The sequence below is a fragment of the Vigna umbellata genome, chromosome 8 (assembly GCF_029865625.1).
Source record: "Vigna umbellata cultivar VRB3 chromosome 8, Vumbellata_1.0, whole genome shotgun sequence".
NCBI lineage: Eukaryota > Viridiplantae > Streptophyta > Magnoliopsida > Fabales > Fabaceae > Vigna > Vigna umbellata.
In genome coordinates, this window is record NC_142172.1 from 7,718,668 (window position 1) to 7,742,367 (window position 23,700).

At 31.1% G+C, this 23,700-nt stretch overlaps 1 protein-coding gene and 1 long non-coding RNA gene across 4 annotated transcripts; both read right to left on the reverse strand.

Annotated features, from left to right (window-relative positions):
- Positions 1 to 6,254: 6,254 nt before the first annotated feature.
- Positions 6,255 to 10,183, reverse strand: LOC124843008 (uncharacterized). Of its 3 annotated transcripts, none has more exons than XR_015781442.1 (7): positions 9,604 to 10,183; positions 9,162 to 9,511; positions 8,708 to 8,797; positions 7,889 to 8,142; positions 7,212 to 7,755; positions 6,738 to 6,832; positions 6,255 to 6,521 (listed from the first exon to the last, which is right to left on the reverse strand). It is a non-coding gene; the product is annotated as an uncharacterized LOC124843008 (long non-coding RNA). The 3 variants fall into 3 exon arrangements; XR_007029238.2 differs by having other exon boundaries at positions 7,212 to 7,277; positions 9,138 to 9,511; XR_007029239.2 differs by having other exon boundaries at positions 9,138 to 9,511.
- Positions 10,184 to 11,376: 1,193 nt separating this feature from the next.
- Positions 11,377 to 22,904, reverse strand: LOC124843009 (glycinol 4-dimethylallyltransferase-like; the record flags this gene model as incomplete). Its single annotated transcript, XM_088097061.1, has 12 exons — positions 11,377 to 11,418; positions 11,981 to 12,085; positions 13,130 to 13,225; positions 13,308 to 13,379; positions 13,471 to 13,566; positions 14,224 to 14,325; positions 16,310 to 16,399; positions 16,498 to 16,581; positions 19,378 to 19,452; positions 19,550 to 19,633; positions 19,724 to 19,998; positions 22,847 to 22,904. Coding segments are annotated over 12 exons (1,179 nt in total), but the record flags the coding sequence as incomplete, so codon positions are not given.
- Between the last annotated feature and the right edge of the window lie 796 nt (positions 22,905 to 23,700).

Consider the following 23,700-nt stretch of genomic DNA (forward strand, 5'->3'; position numbering starts at 1 on the left):
GCCGTCATATCCACATAACATTTTAAACTCTCAATTTTCAAGCTTAATAGTGTGCACTTTTACTACTAAAGATACAAAACTCTTGTTATTTATTATTTTACAGAATACCTTAAACACCCTTAAAGACTCAATATTATGGGCAAAATATTCATGTAAATCTTGAATAGTCATATACAATTATCAAACAATATTTGTTTCCACTAAGACTAAGAGTTCTCGTAGGTCAAGATGCATATGCAAGATTGTGGAGGTCTAGTAATACAAGCACAATTTATTTGAGCTAAAAGTAGTTTTTAACTATCTTCCTCTCTTATATGTTTCACAAAGAGCATGAGTTTTCCATGAAATATTGGGCAATCCTCTTAAAATATTTTTCTTAAATAAGCAAGAGTGTTGTGCCAAGATCATCTTTCATCTTCTTTGGAAAATAGATAAGTTTATTTTTTGTTTGCTAAGACTAATTAAATCTATCTCATAAATATTGTTGTGTCGTTTGGTCGAAAAGACAATTTATCCATCAAACATTAATACTATACATTTATCCTTGTTGAAGGAGACAATGTATGCATTGTCACACAATTGACATATGCTTTAGTAGGTTATACTTAAGTTCCTCAACAAAAAGCACATCGTTAATGGAGACAAGGTAAAAAATACCTACAATCCTTATACTCATGATCTTTCCCTTGATAAGTGATATTTAATGTCGTTCTTGAAATCCAAGATTCTAAGTTTTCTCCAAATTTTACAATATAGAGCACAATCTAGGTTTATTCTAAAAATAAACATGTATATTGTATTCAAGTTTTAGTATTTGTTTTTCTACAAATTATACATGTGGGAATTCAAAAATGTGAAATTCGAAGCAAAAGATTGGGAAAAAGAAAATCAAGAAGATGACAAGGTCAATTCACAAATTTGATAACTAAACAATTCATCTTATCATAGTTCTCTAAAGATTCACATCCAAGGTTGAATAATTAATCGATTAAATTATATTAGTTATATGAATCAAATAAAAAAATCATTCAATCTAATCTATATCTAATTATTAAATCAAGATTAAATCAATTCATAATTTGATTTTCATGCTTAGAGATGCAAATTGTAATCATAAAGTGCAAACTCAAATTTAGGGAAAATAAGAACAAACTTGGAGTTTCAAAATTGTTAAGGAACAAGGAGAGTTGTATTGTTTAAACAACTTGAGATCTAAAGATAGTATTAGTACATAAACAAGTACCTCTTGTCTCCAATCTTGCACTACTTGAGTTGCTCCAATTGGGCTTCTCCATCATCGTTTAAGACATCCCTCCTTTTTGTTATAAAGTTCATGTTTCCTTTCTTATTTTCCAAAGAATATTTTGAGTGATTTAAATGGGATGTATATCAACTTGCAAAAATACCACCATGTCACATATCCTGCTTGTAATACAAAGAGTGTCCATCCTTTTGATTTAATTCATTCTAACATTTAAGGGCCTGCATCAAACTATAGTATTTCTGGTGTTAAATGGTTTATCATGTTTATTAATAATTGTACCCATGTTATATGGATTTTCCTCATGAAAGAAAAATATGAAGTTTGTACTTTATTTGGTAAATTCTTCCATATGGTAAAAACCCAATTTGGGAAGTCAATCATAGGCACTTCTTTTCCAAATGAATGTACATAAATCTTATTGGGGAGAGGTTGTTCTCACTGCAACCTATCTTATTAATTGATTACCTTCTTAAGTCCTAGATGGTTTGAGTCCTATTAAGTTCATATCTTCGTTCTTTTCATTTGTTCTTTTCTCTTTAGTCCTCGTAGTCAAGTATTTCGTGTTTGTCCATATTCATAGTTGTTGAGATTGTTAATAGGGGGAGCACTGGTTTAGCTGAACTTACAATCTCAGAGCTTCTGGTTTTTTATGATGACAACACATAATTAATAACACATGTGTTTATGTGTTACATGTTCATTACTTTCATGATTATGATTATATGAGAACATGTTTGTGTTGTGTTGATCATTACAAGTCACTATGTTATATATGTGAGATTTAATTTGTGATTGCATGAAAATTTTTTTGGAAAAGAAAAACCACATGCACTTTAGTTGAACTTAAATTGTGTAGCAAAATAGCAGTTTTAAGTCGACTTCATTATGAAGTAAGTCGATTAAAACTCGTGGCTTTGCACAAACTTTTTGAAAGTGTGCTGTGAAATTTTTGAAGAGGAAGTTTTTCAAAACTATGGTTTTAACTGTTACAAAGGCGACTATGTGCGCAAGCCATTCGACTAAGTTTGTTATGTTTTGAAATTCTGTTAATGCTTGCTTAAAGTGTCTAACGACTATATTTTTAAATATGTTTGACCAAGCATTAATTGTGAATCAACTACATTAATTGTGTAATCAATTAAATGCTATGACTGCTACTAACTGTTATAATTGTCATGACTGTATTCAACTTCATTAGTGGCAAAGTCGACTGAAGAGCGTCAGAATTGTGCAAAACTATATATTGACGAAAATTTGAATTTTGTAAGAAGTTTTGAGAATCTAACGAATTGTGTGATAATTTTCATATTAGTGTTGTCTTACAGATTTGGGAAAAGCTCCAAGAACTCTTAAAGAAGACCGTGGTGTTCATCTTTGGAGATAGCTTGAAGAGCAAGGATTATGTGCTTTTACTGTCTGATTAAATCTGCACTGAAGGTGTCTGTTTTGGTGATCAGGAATTCAATCTTGTGAAGATTGGTGTTGTTGCATTGTTGTGACTATAAGAAGACGACGTGCTGCGTTTTGGACTTTGAGAGGTTTCTCAAAGGGTTGAAGACGGCAGAAGAAGGGACATCTTGCTGATGGTCTTTGTGTGTTGTATGCCTATATTTTGATTAGAGGGTTAGAGAGGTGTTTTATATTTTTGACATGGAGGTCTCTATAAAAGCCTTGTTATAAAAACCTTGATCATTATAGTGCATTTGCTTCTTGGTGAGGAAGGACACTGGATGTAGGCTTGGCTGAACCAGTATAAAAAGCAGTGTTTGATTTTTCAAGCCCTACACTTTTACTTAATCAACTATGTATTGTGTTTAATCAACTTTATTTCCGCTGCACTTAAAAATCTTTTTCTTTGTGTTTAAAGAAAGTTTTTAAAGTCATCTACTTTGCGAAAAAAGATTTAAAGAAAACATTGTTTTTGTATTTCACCAATTCACCCCCCCCCCCTCTTAGTGTATTAAGCCATTCTATTTTAACAATAGTCAATTCCGTTGAAAGTTAGATAATAAAGTTGTTAAATGTATATTCATTGGCTATGCATCTAATAAAAAGGGACATTGTTACTATCATCCTCCGAGTCGAAAGTTTTTTACCTCCATGGATGTCACTTTTGATGAAACTAAATCTTTTTTACGAATATCCTCAACTTTAGGGGGGAGTTCTTTTGAAGTTGAGTCTTTTCAATCTTTTAAGTCATCTTTTATCCTTTTCATACAAGAAAAATCTCGTACTACTCTTGGCACATCTTGTATGGATATCTCTGAAGCTAATCCTAACAAGGGAAACTCTGTTCTTGAGACAGGGTGAACTATAGAAATTAGTCGTGCATAGAATTTCATCCATATAAAATATTATAGGAGACAAAAAAAGTGAACCAAGAACAACACTAATCATTTAACCTAGGGGTAAGTGTTCCTTCTTTTAGCACCCTTGAAAAATTTGGAAAATTACTTTAATATTAATTGTGAACCTGACTTGATGACTTGCCCATTGTTTTGAGTAAAGGAACTTAGTTTTGAACCAAGTATCATATTTCTAATTTTGTGACTACTAAAAACCTATCTATGAAGCACTAGGGTTTTCTCTTTACCATTGATGCAATTGGAATCCCTACTTTAGTTTAATAAGCTTTGAAGGATGTGAATTGGGTTCAAGCCATGAATGAAGAGATGAATGCCTAGAAAAAACCAAACTAGGGAAATTGTTAACAGGCCACTAGATAAAAAGACAGAGTAGGATGCAAATGTGTTTATAATGTAAAGTATAAATCTGATGGCACATTGGAACGTTACAAAGGAAGGTTAGTTGTTGAAGGATTTACTCCAACTTATAGTATTGATTATGAGGAGACATTTGCTCCAATGAAAAAGATGAATACAATTAGAATCATTCATCGGTAGTTTATTATGTTGGGAATTGTAATAATTTGATGTGAAAAATGTTTTCTTGCATGGAAAATTAGAGGAAGAGTTCTATATGGAAATTCCCCCATGCTTTAGGCCTATTGAAGAAGGGAATAAAGTATGTAGGTTGAAGAAATCCTTGTATGAACTTAAGCAGTCACCCCGTGCTTGGTTTGGTCGGCTCACTCATGCTATGATCTCCATGAGGTATCAATAGAGTCAAGGTGACCATACCTTGTTCATTAAACATTCTCCAAAAGGTAAACTTGCACTACTCTTAGTCTATGTTGATGATATGATTGTTGCAAGAGATGATTAACATGAGAAACAAATATTGAAGGAAAAGTTTGCTGCTCAATTTGAAATGAAGGATCTAGGAAAATTGAAGTACTTTCTTGCAATAAAAGTAACTCACTCAAAGAAATATATCTTTATCTCCCAAAGAAAGTATGTTATTGATCTTCTAAAAGAAAGATATATAATTGATTGCAAGACCATTAGTGTTCCTATAAAACAAAACCATAAAATTGGGAGTGATGAATGAAGTTCTTTTGTGAATAAAGGCCAATATCAAAGACTTGTTGGGAATCTCATTTACTTAGCTCACACCAAACCAAATATAGCCTATGTTGTGACTGTTGTTAGTCAGTTCATACATGATCCAAAGGAGAGACATTTACAAGCTATAAATAAAATCCTTCAATATTTGAGGACATGTCCAAGAAGGGGATTATTGTTCAAGAGAAATGAAAAATTACAAATGGAAGTGTATATTGATGCAAATTATGTAGGGTTTGTCATAGATAGGAAATCCAACTCAGGTTATTGCATGTTCTTAAGTGGAAATTCAATGACTTGGAGAAACAAAAAAAATGTTGTTGCAAGGTCTAGTGTTTAGAGGTTGAATTCATACCTATGGCACTAGGGGTGTGCGAATTATTATGAATGAGAATTATTCTAAATAATCTCAAGGTGGCATGTGAAGAGCCTATGATCCTTTATTATGAAAATAAGTTTGCTACTAGCATTGCTCACAATCCAGTTCAACATAATAATACCGAACACATAGAGATAGATCGACACTTTATTAAAGAGAAATTGGATAGTGACCTTATCACTACTTCCTACGTCTATCTGGACTTCATTTAGCAATTTTTTTACAAAAGGTGTTCCACTAAGCAATTTCATGATCTCAAATGCAAGCTAGAAAAGATAGATATCCATTCACCAAGTTAAAAGGGGTGTTGTTAGTTGGATATTAAATGCAGTACTGAAAGTTGTTAGTAAAATATTTAATTTTTAGAAGTTGCTAGAAAATTCTAGAAATCTCTTGTAATTATTATTTTAGGGGCTACGATGTAGAGGGACAATGATGTGGAGGAGCTACGATGCGAAACAAATACTACACAAAAGAGCTACAACAAACATGAATAATTGTAGGGACGAACACAAATGGTGTAAATGAAGTTATATGTGATGGAAACAAAGCAAAGGAAAATTAATTTTAAGTTAGGATTTGTTGATTTTAGAAAATAAAGCTATTTTATATAAAATACAAGTGTTGTGAGCCAACTCACTATAATTTAGCTCAAATATTCAACCCGTAGCTTAAATTACTTAAACTTGTTTTGACTTATAACCAACAAAAACTTTAATTTTTCACATCAAATCCATAATTAATTCGATTGACTCACATATTTCAAAAAAAAGGTTTTTTATACCTGTTAAAATTTGTTTTTATACTGATTTTTCGAGTAAGTATAGAAATAGGGGTATAGAAAGTTTCGATTTTTTTACACCAGTTCTAAACCCGATATAAAAGATTTTGCTTCTACACCGATTATTCCTAGAACAGGTATAAAAAAATTTATACTTGATATTCCCAGGACAGGTATAAAAGAAACTTATTTTTGTACCTGATGTTATAAAAAAATCTAACTTTTATACATGTTATTGTCCCCAACCGGTATAAAAGTTCAAATTATGATAATTTTAATTTAGATGCTCCTTCCCTCTATTTTTAGATTTGTCTTACATCATATCAAAAGATAAAGAGACAAGAGAAAAACGTTGGGAAAAATACGGAAGAAAACATCACTAGATTTATTATTGTGTTCTTTAATATCATACATTGCCCCTACAACTCCTTAAAATCATACATAGCCGCCTACAATAAAATCAAGTGTTTCAAAAAGAAAATATCCCTCTATAAGAGAGAACTTCTACAGAAACAAATTATGACACCTTACATCACTAGAGTTGTATCAGACCTAGATGCTAATGTAGCTCTTCTTCTAATGCAGTATATGGATGTCAATCTTTTTCCAGTATATGGATGTCAATCTTGTTCCCTAACACAAGAAATGGAACATTTGTCAATTATTCATATGAAAGCAAGGCCAAGCTCTTTCTTAAGCAAGTTTTCTATTATTTGTTAGTTGGAAAATGATTTTGAAGTGAAAAGAATACAATTTACCTCTTCAAGTGTGTTGGCAAGTGAAATTTTAAAAAAGATATGCTTATAAATGTTTTGGCAGTAGTAGAATTAAAATGAGATAATGGTGAACCTGAATCATTTACAAATTGTAGTTGATCCGAATGGCATCCTTATTCTGCCTCTGGTTGCCAGACCAATCAACTTCATTGATGAGTTGTTCTTTCCCTGATAATTCAGCAATGTTCAAGTTATGGAATGGAATTCCTAGTTTCACCTTTCTTAGCTCGTCTTCCTAGGTAAGCAATATGCTTATTTAAGCCTAGTTTCCATTATAAGTATGACATCATATCAGAACAAAAAGAAAGTAGCAAAAACTTATTTAAGCCCAATGGTTTCCTCAGCAGCACTCAATCCCTGTTTTCTCTTCTTCAAATAAGAAAAACTCATAAATACTTAAGATAGTGGTGCATCATAGTTCAACGGATAATGACACATATCAACCTTTTTGCCTATGTTCATAAGCGGCAATAACAAAGTCTACTTAACATCCAAACGCAATGAAATTAATTTTCTATAATAATCATCAAATCCAAACCGTACTTACAAATGGTGGAGTGATATATTTTATTTCAGTTTCGATCCAACCACACCATCTACAATGTATCCCAATCTGTTCATCAAATATAGTGCTTAAAAATATGAGGAAGCACAGGAATAACTGCTACTGTCTACAATAATTAAAGAAAATAATGTGATAAAGTCTACTAGCAGAGAAAGTTTATGAATTATCAATAATAAGCCAAAAGTCATCCTTCTTTATATATGTTTCACAAGAGCAACTAGAAAAGGTAATGAAATAACACTATATGAATGTATAAAAGCCATCCTTCTTTATATATGTTTTCTACCAATTTAGCCATTTATACATAGTCTAAACTGATTCCAGCAACATATACTTGTTCAATTCATCCTTTAATTCTAACATATAACCATTTCATCTAAAAGGCCCACTAAGACATGCAAAGTTCTATTAATTCATCCTCTTGGATTTGCCGGTCATGATCCTTCAACATCTGATCCATGTTGCTTGAAAGAACTAGTAGAGGCCCAGAATAATGAATTTTATGACCCTTAGAGCCATAACCAACCTGCAACATCGTCATAAGATAATCCAACCATAACATTTAGACAAAACTAGAACCAAAAAGTAATAACTTTATCACACTTCTAACCGCTTAGGTGATAAAGTTAGCAACAGATAAACATTTCAAACCTACTTACAAGACTTGAGTCTTTGTTGTTGCTGCCTCTTCCTTCTTCCTTTTGAGGAGCATGTGCATGATTATTCTTGTGATCCTGTTGCGTCATTGACTCAGAGGCCTCCTTGAAGGATCCTGGGAACCTGCTTATTAGTTTTTGGGCATCCGCTTGTGTGACTCCTGTCCAGTTAGATGTATATGGATCTCCACCATCCCAGTTGCTCAAATTTCTATTAATATTAATCAAACTTGCCTTTATGATATTTAATGCGTCAACTGCAAGATAATGATATAAATCATATATTGTCAATAAAAATCTATGAAAACACATTACATATTGTGTCCAGTAATTACTCTACTCTTAAAAGTTAGCTTGTCTTTCTTAACATTTCTTAATTTTTAATAGTTTGGAATTAATTATGTATATAATTTTTGAGAAGTGAAAATCTACTTGAGGAAAGTCTTGTCATACTTACTCAGTTTCTTAACCTTATATAACTAATTATGTATATATGTTTAAAATTTTCAAGCATGAAACAAATGGTTAAGAGCTCTTTCTAAGAAAAAGATTTCAAGTAGAGACCATTTCCCTTTGTATATTGAAAAGTCCACTGCAACAGATACAAAGGAAACTAACTGGATTCAATTAACTAACTATAAAAATTATAAAATAGTAAGTAATATTAAAATTGGATATGTATAGTGACTGAATTTGAATTATACGACCCATAAATAGACATCATGTTTGAAAAAACATACGTGAAAATTAAAAAGATGCTAATTGAATACAAACTTAAAAAAATGGGGAAATTAAAAAAAAATAAAAAATTAAAAGATATACCGTGGATCAATGATGAAACCGGTAGATGTAAGTTTCTTGACACTTTTTTCCTTTATGCCCTGCCAGGAGTCTTCATCGACTTCAAGGAACCTGAAATTTTTTTATCATCATATTGTTATTATGAGTTTATTCTTGATACCACTTACACTTCTAATAAGATCTTTAGTAATTATTAAAAAAATCAATCATCATAATTATCATAACATAAATGTCAACAACCTATAATTTGAAAAAACTATAACTTATTAAAACTTTCCCTAAATTCTAATTAAGTTGAATTCTTATGAATGGGTTCTTAATTTAATTTCAAGAAGTATAGAAAGAAACTCTTAACAGAACAAAACAGAATTACAGATTATATATATAAACCACAACCTGATAAATTTAACTTTTAAGAAGAATCAAACAAAGAATTGACAAATAGAATAACCTATATATTCAATTATCATCTTACAACACAGAATCAAGATCCTATGTCTAGTGCTGATGCCAAATCTAGTGTCCTAGTTGAAGTTGGACCATCCTGAAATCAACAAATATTCAGAAACGCGTAATCAGGTTAGACAAAACATGTTCAAATGTAAGACAAAACATGTTCATGTTCATGAGTCCCTTCAAAAAGCTACTTAAGAAAATAACAAGACCAAGTCATTTCAAAATCAAATGCATCATCATAGGATCCAATTATATGATGCGGAAACTAGAAGCCAGTAACATAGCATCAATTGCAAAATACTCATCGATAGGTGCAAACACAAGCTGTGCAAATGCTCCAATTGCATTTTCATCACCTCCACTACACAACTGTCACATCAAATTGCATAATAAGTAAAAAAAAACATGGACAGAAACAGTAGCAATTCCTGCTTAAATAAGTTAAAAAAAATTGGCTTTACCTGCAATAGATACATACCACACGCCAAAGCTACATCATCAGGGGGAAATGCATTACCCTCAATTCTAACTACCACCAAGATCAAGGGTTTCCCCTTCGAAAGCATGGCGTCCTTCATCTCTTCCCTACCGGTCCTTCGTCATCGACGGTGATTCTAAGTTCGGGATCTTCGTCGGCATTCTCGTCGGATATGTAGGAAATTTCAAGGCACCGTCAACTTCGAGAAGTGAAGCTTCATTGGAGTTGGAAGAAAACAAACTAGGGTTTTGGAGTTGGAAAAAATCCATCAGAAATGGGGTCAGTTACACCTTCGAGAAGTGAAGCTTCATTATGAAGACTGAAAGATTTTGTGACTGACCCACGGCGTCAGTTACACCTTCCTAGAACCACTTCTATCTCCACTACGAGAGCCACCACAACCCACCGGAGCAGTAAACGCGATCGCAGCGTGATGCATCCCAAATCATGAGCATCGCCACACTACGGTAGAAGAGAGAAAGAGACGTAGAGAAAAAGAGGGAGGCAGAAGACAAAACTGATCCGAGAGAAGGGATTCACTTAGAATATCAAATTTTTTATACTAGCTATATTGCATAATCGGAATAGAAATTTTTTTTTAATATTAATTATTTTTGTGATAGCATTACTTCGTGCCTATTATAAGTCTAGCAGGTGTAGAAAATTTTTCTATACCTATTTATACACTGTAATAGGTATAGAAATTTTTATTATTTATTATAATTTTGTTGTTATGTTATTTTTCATACTTGTTTTTATAATAATAGGAATAAAAGAGTTTCTTTTATTTACGATTTTATCATCGTATATTTTTTATATCTAATGAATTTTAATAGGTATAAAAAATCGTTTTAAAAAAATATATTTTGAAAGTCATAATTAATTTGATTACTCACAAATTTCAAATATATATATATTATTAAATATAAAGAAAACTAATGTATTCCTTAATTTCTTTTAAAAAACGTTAAACTATACTTGAAACGAAACGGAGGGAGTATATAATAAACTTTAAAAATATTACTCGAAAATTTGCTTAAATCAGATATGTTAATTAGTTAAATTCATCTAGTCTGTCTAATAAAATATAATGCAATATTAAATATTAAATAATTTTATTTTTAAAATATTCTCTCTATATACTCGTGGTCAAATGCTTGTATACCTTTATTTCTGCAATTGAATTGCATACAAAGAGAGATAAGGAAACAACTTTCCATTTTCACTCGTTTCGTAAATTGATCCATTGCAAAAACATGTTTCTTTTTTCTCCTTTTACTTAACTCTTATTTGGTGCCACTTATGGTTTGACCAAAGGATAACGTCTCTGTTTGCACTTAAATATAATTAAAGTGTTTTAATTAATCCAACACAATTTTTATATCTAATATAAGTTATAGTACCATAAAATTATTGTAGTACCTTTAATAAAAAAGAGAAATATAGATTCTCTGTTGGATTTTTTTTTTCTGTTAGTTTGTTGTGTCTTCAAAATATTACTAAAATACAGTGTATTTCTAATGCACAACAGATAAAAGCACAAAAAAAGACAACTAAAAATGATAGGGGAAGATAAATTTAATATAAATAAAGTCTTCTTAAAACTAAAGAAAAATCTAAACTAATACAAGAGCTAATCATAGTCAGGGAGAACATATATCTTTGTACTAATTATTTCAATAATTTTCAAATGCAAACAACTCTTGTTTATTTCGTTGGATGTGGTTATCAACATTGTTTTAACCTGCACACATCTTTATCTGATCAAAGGCATCAGAAAGTATGCTACGTACAATAACTGCAAAAAGAAAAAAAGACATCAATATATGATATATCCCACTTTGAATGAAAAAAGAAGACAGATTTCAGTGCAAAAATTTAAAAATAAATATAGAAAAAATTGACCAAAATTCACTTCGAGACACGCTTTGAATCTTGAACAATGCTGTTTTTTTTATTATTATTATTACAAGATCAAACTATAATCATAGAAATTCATGTTCACAAAAAACAACTTCAGCTGATTTTTCCCAGATTCTGTATCTCAATTGAAAATTGAAAAGAAATAGAAATTCAAAAGAAAACTTATTTTTCAAAATAAGGAAAAATTAATGAGTAAAGATAGCCTAACACATATTGACCTTACACAAATAATAAAGATAAAATGATTTTAAAAGAATAAATTTTTGTAATTTTTCGAAGAAAAAAAAATAAAAAATAAGGAAAGGCAGTCTAAAATGAATGTAAAATAATTATTGGTGTTAAAGTATATTTTTCAAAATTAATTGGATGGTTATTTCTTTCAAATAAAAATACAGATATTTAACTCCTTAAATGGTAAAAAAATATTAAATCATTACCTTCCAGATCAACATAAAGAAGGATCCCATGGAAGCTTTGCTAGTCAAATCTACAAATTTTGCTTGATACCAGAGAATCCAAGCCAGAGCAGCATGTCCCAAGCCCTAAAACATCGATAAATTTCAAGACACTACTATCAAGATTAGGAAATTGTAATAGCCTATCCATTAAGCAACACATTCCTAGGCACATTTCTTCATTTAAGATTGTTTTTCGATTATTTAATATTTATTATTCTCTTCTAAGTTGCAATTTTTCAGCCTAAGAAACATATTATAAAACAAGAACTTCAAAAACTTCATGAATTCATCACGAGAATCAAAATTAAAAGACCATCACAGTACAGCAGGCCTTAGTCGGCGCGCTTCTGTTTCCGTGATACTACTTCAAAGAAGTCGTGCGGTACAATAACGACTTATGTTTTTTCGCAATGAATGCATACTGATGTAGCCACTCGAGAAAGAAAATTGAAGATTGCAACTCATCAATAGAGCTTATGGATAGACGTTCGTCGGATTCAGAATGTTCTGAAATGGTGGATTTTCTTTAAGGAATGGGTGATGAGAATAAGGAACAGCAAACAGTAGAGTCACCGAAGGAGCCTACCGGAAATAAGAGGTCCGTCGGAGAAGAGAACGAAACAAAGGCATCAGGGAGGTCACATGACAGTTACACTCAGATGACGAATTTGGCAAAGTCTAATTACGAGCAGAGGTACAGAGAGAAAATAGATCAGAGTATCATACAAATGGAAAGATTGTATAAGGAAGTCATTTTCAACTTTTGGATTACAAAACAGAAATTTTAATATTCATCCGGTGTAATCAAATTATTTTTTATATTAATTTAAATTGTTTTATGAAAAGGACTAAACATATTAAGATTAACTACATTTTACTAGAGAAAATACCATATATAAATATACAAAATTGAGTTTGTTAATTCTAACAATCAACTAAAAGATATTTTTACTAAATTAATTATGAAGGTCACATCACTAATGCAAAAATATGATTTGACAATGATATGCTCTGATATTAAGAAAAAAAACCCTATAATGATGGAACGATATTTTTGAAAATGATGCAAGTGTGTAACAATCCACACAGCTGTAGAATTCAAACTTATATATGTAAGAAGCATATTACCGTGACAATTTTAACCAGAAGACTAGAAGATGTTAGTCCCGCCATGAGGGCAATTCCGAAAGCCATTTCAAAAAGGCAAACACAAATCCAGAATACCTGCAAAGATTAGTTAGAAACAACCAAAGAAAATAAAAAGTAACAACCAACTTAACTAAGATGTTTTACTAGGAAAACATACCCGTTTTTGACCGAAACGTGCTGCAAAAGATTGGATACCATATGCTTGATCTCCGTCGATATCAGGTACATCCTGTTGAATCCAAAAAAAAATAGGTATATATACTAAACCAAAAGCTTGATGTTTGAAAAGAATGTCTGTTTTGAGAAACTAGAGTTTTTACCTTGAACAATGCAATACCTAAAGAGTAGAAGCTCATGAATACAATAACAAAAATCAGTGGTCTTGGAAAGATAGTAGCCCTCTTCAACACAAAGGTCTGGACATTGTTACATGAACACACAATGAAAAAATGTATTTAGCTTCCTTTCATCTTTCTTTAATTAAAGACATGAGAAATGTTGTTAGAGAATATAACATTCTTAGGTCTGTAGAAAAAAAATATATTAATACAGACAAGTGTGGTCTCAAGTCATAAATTGTGATTTACACTTAACTGTTTATTACTTATTTCTTACAATACTTAGTTGTAGGCTCCTTATTATATATAGAAGTTTCTGTATTAACATTTTACGTAAATGTACATATCAATAAATCAATGAAAGTGAAAAAACCTGTTATTTTCTCAACATAGACTTCAACTTTCTCATCCAGATCCTATTATTTAGTTCTATTTTCTTAATTCAAAATAGTGTTGGAAATTTTAGGAAGGACCAAGAGAGATTTATCAGTTATGAATATAAGATAATATGATATGACTTTCAAATAAAAACTTTAAGGTTAATTATTTGTGATTTTATTCAACTTTCTGATTATTTAAAGTGCGAGACTTTCGACCTCTTAAATTCTTAACTTGCTTATTCTTAAATGCTTCTATGGTTGAATATATATATATATATATATATATATATATATATATATATATATATATATATATATATATATAATGAGTATAATTAATTAATTATAGGACAACCTGCATGTGAGCGGAAAATGTAATTGGAAATATGACTGCCCAAGTAGCCCAAACGCATGTTGCCGCAAGCAGTGGATGTCTTTTCCATCTCAACAGAGGACCCTGAAAAGTTTAAAATCAGTATTATCACCATCTAAACATTGTAAATGGGAATTTAAATGCGTTATCATAAATTGTTTAGTACTCTATAATAATGTCACTAGTGCAAAAACCACAACGATTATTTTTGCTTATAGGCAACGGTTCTACAACCAAGGCATATACAGACGAGGCAAAAACGGGTAGGTTTTTTATCTCAATTATGACCCGAGACAAAAGGGGTAGGATTATGCCTCGGTTCTTAGGTAACCGAGGCAATAGCGTGTTTTTTTCTTCAGACTTTAGGTCTCGGTTCGTACTAAACCGAATCGGTACGTATTGGTCGGAGCTACCAACGCTAGAAGTCACGCCAGCCGTCGCTACACACATGGCCACCTCCATCCGCGCCCTCCTTCACATCACTCTTGCAACCATAGAAAAAAAAGGAATCACATCATCCATGCAACCATAGAAAAAAAAAACAGATACAAACCATAACCCTCAATTCAAGAGACGAACCCCAAATTACAAAATTGAATTTCAAGATTTCCCAATTTCAGAAACAGAGAAGCAAGATTTCCCAACCCGAGATCAAAACAGAGACCCAAGATTTCCTAATTTCAGAAACCCAATTTGATAGAACCCCAAGGTTGCAATTTTTGAATGGTAATGATGCTTTCCCTTTCCGCTCTGCAACTGGACCACCACAAAATAACCTAGAATGGCGTCCTTGCGATTCGCAATTTCTTCGCGAGTTTGTCCTCCTCAATTGACGAAACTCGACACCAAATCGCGCCTCCTTCATTCAATATTCTCCACCCCAACCTGCACACAGAATCACAGAAACAATGTTTGCTCCATCATTCAACTTCTTCACCACGAACCTGAAAACGCAGAAACCAAACTCAGAAATCGTAAATCCTTTTCATGGCGCCTACCTCCATTGACGTGGACAAGTTCTTTTCTTCCTCGCAAGCACAACCATGAGCTTCAATCGCGAACTCCTTAAGCTGTCATCCATGGCCGAGAGTTGTGCGCCTCCATCGTCTCCACAGCGGCGCAGGAGTAAGAAGGCAGAATGTTTTTCCCCTTTCCCCATCTGCAAAACCCTAATTTTGGAACCAATAGGATTTTGCGGAAATGAAGAAGAGTTCCTGCAAATCCCGAAATCAAAACATTTAATCACGAGCTTTGTTGTTGCGAAACTGCTTGAGAACGGAGACAACCACCCTGCGAAACCGCTTGAGAACAAAGACCACCACACCGCGAACGCAAGCCCGCTCTTAATCGCCATCAAACAAGGCTTCTAGCATCGCAAAGACGACAAAGATGGAACCCTTGTGGAGGTAGCGCCACTATAGTCCTCATTGTGCCGCGTCGTCGTCGTTCTTTTGCTGCCCTCGCTATGCCCTTGTCACGCCCTCGCCACACCCTATCCGCGTCGTCACCATTCTTTCGAAGTTCCTCCCAGGTTGGGTGCGAGAAAGGAAGAAGAAAGAAGCTTGAGGTAGTGAAAAAGGGGGAAGAAGATAGGTTGTGTTGTTTGAACGAGACTTGGTGAAATTAAACTTTCAACATTGAAATTACGTAGGCTTTTATGCCTCGGGTCCCTCTGAACCGAGGCACTAGGTATCTCCAAGACAAAGCATCAGATGAAAAGTCAGATTTTGCAGCTTATTATGCCTCGGTTGCTCTTATAACCGAGGCAATAGACCCTTTCTACTTCGGTTTCCAAAGAACTGAGGCATATAACTTTGCTATTATTACAAAAATGCCACCGCATTTTTATATGCTTCGGTTTTTATATATGGCGCGTTAAAATACAATTTTTTTTACTAGTGTGTTTATGAACTAAAAACAATAATTTTCTTTTTCATCTTACTAATACATTTTCTATTATTATGGATATTGTTATAAGTACTCTAACCTTCCATAACCCTTAAATATGCTTATGCCTTAACATTTTAAGGGATAAAAATAAGTTTATATGCAATAGAAGAGAACTCACATTGATCGAATAAGCTGTCCAAAGAAGAAAGCATGATACAACACTCGAAATCAATGGCCAAGAACCTATAGTCCAAGCAAGCCCAAAACTCTGTAGAAGATAATTAAAAAAAAAAAGCCTCCTTTTACTTTGTCTGCGAAGAACTTCTAAAAAATATTAGTATAAAAGGGAAATAATATATATGGCACCAGAGTTAAACTTGATGCAACAATAATGGCACCAGTTGTGAAGGATATTTGCCCAGAAGCCAATGGAAGATAGGGTTTGTTTATCTGCAATAAAACATGCAACAAACTACTAAATAAGACAAACCATAAGTTACTTATGATGGGAGCAAACTTTAGAGGCTTAAAGGAAATGTTTAAAAGTTGGAAGAGGTTAAAAGATTTTGAAAAAGGAAAAAAATTTTTGTAATATTGATTGTTTTTAATTTATTTTGGTTTAATTACAAAAGATTCAATCACCGTTATTTATACTAGGGGCACTTTCTCAATCAATGGTTAGGGTATTGTCACCACAACATTAATTTAACATTCTAGAATTCTTTTATATAGGATTTTTCTATAATTTTATTTGTGTCTTTTCTAATCTTGGACTTTTATCTTCTAGGCCCAAAATACAAAATCAATTTATCATTCCAACATCCCCTTTTAAACATAATTTTGTACTCCAAGGAGGCTTCTCAATTTCATAAAGACTTCCTTCTTTAACAGTTTGGCGAAGATATTTGCTACCTGATCATGGGTCTTCACGTATTCCATTTGCACATCCTTGCATTCTCTAATGTAATGGTAATGATGTGTTGATGTGCTTACTTCGATTACGAAAGACTCGATTTTTTGCTAAAGCTATTGCTAACTTGTTGTCCACAAAAATCTTTGTTGGCTCCACTTGTGGCAAGCTCAACTCCTTCAATAGGTTTTACAGCTAAACAACGTAGCAAACACATGAAGTTGCTTCATATGTAGAAAGAGTGACAATAGGTTGCTTCTTGGACATCTAAGTAAAGGTTGTGTCTCCCATGTAGAACACGAATTCACTCTCACTCTTTCGATCATCCATATCCCCATTCCAATCGTTCTTACTATATCCAACAAGCTTATAGTCATTAGAAATGGAATAGTATGTCCACCAATCTTGCTGCCTTGTATCTCTGAACTTCTCCATTGGAGTTCTTCTTTGCTTTGTAGACCCACTTGACACCGATTGCTTTGTGCCTTTTTTGGAAGCGAGATTAGCTTCCATGTATCATTCTTCTTTATTGACTTGATCTCTCATCTATAGAATTTCTCCAACTCTTCTTTTCAATTTCTTTTTGGAAGTTCATGGGCTCACAGTTTGCAAATAGACAGAATAAGGTAACATTGTCTAGATTTTCAGTTACCTCATAGATTTCTTAGAGACTTCAAAAACATGGAGTTCTTTCACTTGAGCTTTCATCTTCTTAAGGGGTTGTATTTGGTGAAGTAGGTGGAGTAGCAGGTGCCTCTTTCGGTTGTTGTGGCTATTCCACGTCATCTTCTTCAACGCACGGGAAGAAGTTACAATTTTCACAACTTGTCAACCAATCTCATTATCCTTCTTCATTAAACACTACATTTTGACTTATGATTGTTTTCCTTGTATCATGGTTGTAGAGCTTGTACCTTTTGGAGTTAGTGTTGTAACCAATGAAGATGTATTTTTCACTTTTGTCATCAAGCTTACTTCGCTTCTCATTAGGTACATGGACATGAGTTATGCTTCCAAAGACTCTAAGATGAGAAATGCCTTACTTTCTTCCATTTCATGCTTCTTGTGGTGTTTTCCCACTCACGCTTCTTGTTGGAGAACGATTGGTAAGATAAACCACACATGCAAAAAATTCAACCAAAAACTCATTTGAAAGTCTCTTACTTTTAAGCATGCTCCTTGCCATCTTCTTGATTGTTCTATTATTCCTTTTCGCCACCCGACTTTGTTGAGCGAATTTTGACACTATCAACTGTCGTCTAATTCCATTGTCTTCATATAATTTTGAAACTCTTTTGATGTGAAATCTCCTCCACGGTTAAATCTTAAAGCTTTGATCACAAGGCCACTTTCCTTTTCAACATGGGCTTTAAACTTCTTGAAGTTCTCAAATACCTCTAATTTTCCTTTTAAGAAATATAATCATATTTTTCTTGAAAAATCATCAATGAAGAGAAGGAAATAACTACTCTTACAAGTGATCTTGCCTTGATTGGACTGCATATATATGTGTGTATGAGTTCTAATGGCTTTTGAGCTCTTGAGTTTGACTCTTGGAAAAATAAATGTGTATTGTTTTTCAAGTAGACATCCTTCATAAACTTGATTAGGTTGAGTAATACAAGGCAACCCCCTCACAATTCTTGGAGAGCAAGTCTAATCCTTTAAAGTTAAGATGGCCAGATTTTGAAGATGTCAAAGCCGTGATTCATCTTTGTAACAAATCTTGAGACATTGTGGGTCATCACTTTGAATGTTAAGCACAAACATTCTATTTCTTGTCATTTTTATGAAGATCTTATGGCTTTGATACCAGTTTGTTGGGAGGAAACTTTAGAGGCTTGAAAGGAGTGTTTAAAAATTGAGAGAGGAAGATTTTGAGAAAGGGAAAGACTTGTTGTAATATTAAAGTTTCTACTATTTAGACTAGTGACTTCTCCTCCACTAATAGTTGGATCTTATCACCACAATATTAATCTAAAGGCTACAGTTCATTCTCTAAAAGTTTCTAAAATATTCCTACAATTCTAAACACTATGTGAACTTAACTAGAAATTTCTTATAGATAAGCTCTCTCTAAATATGTTTATACTACATTCTAGAATCTTCTAAATAAGATTTTTCTAAAATTCTATTTTGGTATTTTCCAATTATGAGTTTTTATCTTATAAGTTTAAAATACAGAATCAATTTTTCACTCCAACAACTTTTTCCATAATATTTGAGTTATCAAAGGTTGTCTGATTTATTGACCATATATATATATATATATATATATATATATATATATATTAATTATTGATCGAGATATTTATTTGTAGAAGAAAGTTTCATACCTTGTCTATTTCAAGGTCAGATAATTGGTTCACACCATTAACGTAAATATCCATAAACAAGAGAGGTACCATAGCCTGAAACATTTTGAGAACTCAAAAGCTGTTAATGAATTAAAGCGTAGTTTATATAAGTGGCTATTTAAGGAGAAGTGACATATAATTAGAGTCTAACCTGTAACACCCCAATAAAAAATAATGGAGATATGTCTGATAGCTTCTCCACTACCAAGAGAGATGCAGAAACTGTGCTAAATGTCTGACCAAAGATAAAATGTCTCATTTAAAACTTAATGATACTATACACAAAAAATAAAGTGTTTCGTATTTGAAAAAAAATTGAACTTACTCGACCAATAACGCTGTAAGGATTGCAAAACATGAAGAAAGCATCTACAAACTTTTTCATATAGATAAAATGTGTTTTGGAATTATAATCTTGTGATTCAGAATCAAGATCTGGTCTTGAGATGGCTTTTCCGACATGTTTGTTGTGTTTTTCATAGGTAGGCTCTCCTCCAATCTGTTTGTAACGATTGTTCAATCTTGACGGTTTGAAACTCAAAAGATTATATTCTATTTGAGTTTTTCTTTTGTATTGAGAAGCTTTTGAGTCTAAACAACCTAAGCACCAAATGTTTGATGAAGTATTAGTGGTAAAAAGTAAATAAAATTATACATTATATCACACTGTTTCTTATATATTCATTGTTTCTCAGTTGATAAAGAAAAGAAAAAAATATGAATTTTATATATATATATATATATATATATATATATATATATATATATATGGGGTTTGCTAACGCGCGTACGCCTGTTTTTCAGTTCGTACATTTTAGCAATGTGTACCGGGTTTTAGTAGACAAAAATATCCTTATATACCATGGATTTTAAGTTCTAAGGTTAAGGGTATTTTAATAATTTTTATTCTCAAAACTAAAAAAGAAAAAAAAAGAAACCCCCAAACCCTTACTCACCTCTCTCATTCCTGTAAACCCTTTCTCTTTCATCTTTGTCACCTTTTCTCTGTCATCCCTACTGTAGCCCCAATTGAAAAAATCAGAAACACCCTACTGTAGCCCCAATTGAAAGTTAAACAATCTTACAAAAAAAATGATTTTATAATGAGTTTTGATCTTATAATTTTTGTCTTATCTAATTTTATCCAATTTTCACAAGCATAAAGGAATTGGTAATTGACCTGGAAAAAATCAGAAATACTTGTTGTTAAACAATTTCTTACAAAAAAATGACTTTATAATGAGTTTTTATTTTATAATTTTTGTCTTATCTAATTTTATCTAATTTTCACAAGCATAATGACATCCGAAAGAATTGGTAATTGGCCTGGAGGGTTTTTTTAGAGATGATGATTCAACATATGCAGATGATGAAATTAGAGAAATTAGTGAAGATGGTGAAATTGAAGAGATCTTGAATGAACCTTTGCCTCAAGGTGAATATGTCAATGACTCAACTCTTTAGAAAGACAAATTGTTTAAAGGCAAGTGTTTCTGATTTTTTCAATTGGGGCTACAGTAGGGATGACAGAGAAAATGTTGGAGTGAGAGAGATGAAAGAGAAATGATTGAGAGGAATGAGAGAGGTGAGTAAGGGTTTGGGGGGTTTCTTTTTTTTTTTAAGTTTTGAGAATGAAAATTATTAAAATACCCTTAACCTTAAAACTTAGAATCCATGATATATAAGGGTATTTTTGTCTACTAAATCCGGTACACATTGCTAAAATATACCAACTGAAAAACAGGCGTACGCGCGTTAACAAACCCCATATATATATATATATATATATATATATATATATATATATATATATATATATATATATATATATATATATATATATATATATATATATATATATATATATATATATATATATATATATATATATAAGCATTATTGTCTTACAAATAGCATTTTAACTTATAACGTACACATAAATATTCACTATACAACTAAAATTTATAATAAATAAATTCTTTTGAACATAAAAATTAGATTATAAACTATATTTTCATTTGAATGACAAATGTTTTATACTGTGGTATAACATTAATTTTTTATTAAATTTATTTCCAAAAGTGATTGAAATTTAATTTTAAAAATAATATATAAAAATAAACAGATAAAATCAATTAATAACTTTGAATTTATCAATTTTACTAAAATATATAATCAATCAATATATTAATTACCATAAAATTAGTACTCTAGCATTTTACTTTTTATTATATTTAAATTAATTGAATGATTTAAAATTTAATTTAACTTTTCTTTTGTAAAATTATCTTTCTATCCTTTCAACTTAGAAACCTCCTTCCCACAAAAGGTTGACAGAGAATTCGGAGTAGGAAAGACTTTACTTTTTAAGTGTACCATAAAAGTGATACTTTATCATATTTCATACTATTAATGCTACGGTCGTATACATTACATTGTAAAAATAAAATAATTATAAAAAAATAAATTTTATATTTTAAAAACATAAAAAATAAGAAAAAATAATGCTAAATAAACATAAAAATTTGTATATGTTAAAATATTATTTTTCTTTCAAATTTTATTTCTCCCATAGCTTTTATACATCTTAGTTGCTATTAGAAAACTCCAAATGATTACCATTTGAAATAAGAATATATTTTAGAATTCGAAAATGATAAATGTGATACAACTCAAAATATTTTCTCTGAAATATGTTTTCAAATTCTGAATGACACAATTTAAAATATATAATTAGTTTTAATTATTTATTATTATTGATTTTAAATTAATTTCTAATTTTAAATTATATTACACTAATTTAAATGTTAATTCTGTTATAAATAATATTAAAGACTAATTTAGACTCTAATTTATAAATTAATTACAATTTTTTTAGAATAAAAGTTATTTTACATATTAATAATTTTTAATATATAAAATAATCACTATAATATTTTTTTTTAAATTAATTTTTATTCGATGTTTTTCTATAAATACATATCCCATCTGACAGATTAAGTCGTAAAAAAGTGTAATAAGAGCAAATTATGCGCTGATAAGAAAAACAAGGTAAATTATACTTGTATTGCTTGAGTCGTTTTATTAGATTGTAAATATGACACTTTCCCTTTTCTATTTATATACTAGTTCTTTTATTAATTTTATGTCATCATCATTCTCAAATGAATTTATATAAACTTAGCTACAAATTTTATATAAATTTAAGTTTAAAAACTTTAATTCAAACATGTATTTTTTTGTTGTTGGACTCTTAGTATAATACAATAACATTTAATGCTTTAAAAAAAACATAGTTTGTTTTAAAAACATACTATAAATATTGAAAAACAGAAAAAATATGAAAAACTCCTTAAAAATGTCAGCGTAATTTATTCTAAACAAGTTTTCTTTATTATAAAAACAGTAATATTAATAAAGGCAAGAAATGAGGATATGTGAGACATACTTGTGTAGTAAATATTATTGGTTGAAAGTTTAGAGCGGGAGAGATTTCCCCCTACAATTAGCAATGGTTCACAATATCAGTCTATAATGAAAAATTTATAAGAATACCAAGGTTAGATTTACAAATGAAAATGCATATTAGCTAAAGAGATAGCATGCACAGAATCCATGGAAACAAGCACATTCTATGGAAAAAAATAAAATAAAAAACATCAGCACACCATTGCAGATGAAAAGAATGAAGGGAATAGAGATTTATATAGTCAACTATGTTTATTTATCTACAAATGTATAGATTTGATCACACAGTTAACCACATTATTAAACAAAGAAAAAGAAACCAGCTGCAAGCCGTTGTAGTATAAGCTTATTTTCATCACTAAGATGTGATGAATTTTTATGATAACTAATTAAGAAATAAGAAGTGGTGTTTGATTATAACTTCATGCACCAAGTAGTATTCGATGATTTCAACACTGTGTAAATCGAATATATATATATATATATATATATATATATATATATATATATATATATATATATATATATATATATATATATATATATGAATATTATTTATTTTTTTGACATCCAATACATTTTTGACACACACTTTCCAACTATTATTTTATCCTTTCATTTCTATTTTTCTTTCCAAACATTTTCCTTATTTAGACTAGAAAAATCCAGTTGTATCTGACCTGCCAGTTTGATTCAAAAACTGTGGACGTGCTCATTATATATTATTAAAAAAAAAACACAGGTCACAAGATAAAAATAAAGGTGAATATTGCCTATGAAACAATCAAATTCAACAAAAAGAGGTTCATGATAGGTGGTGGTGTATAATGTTTG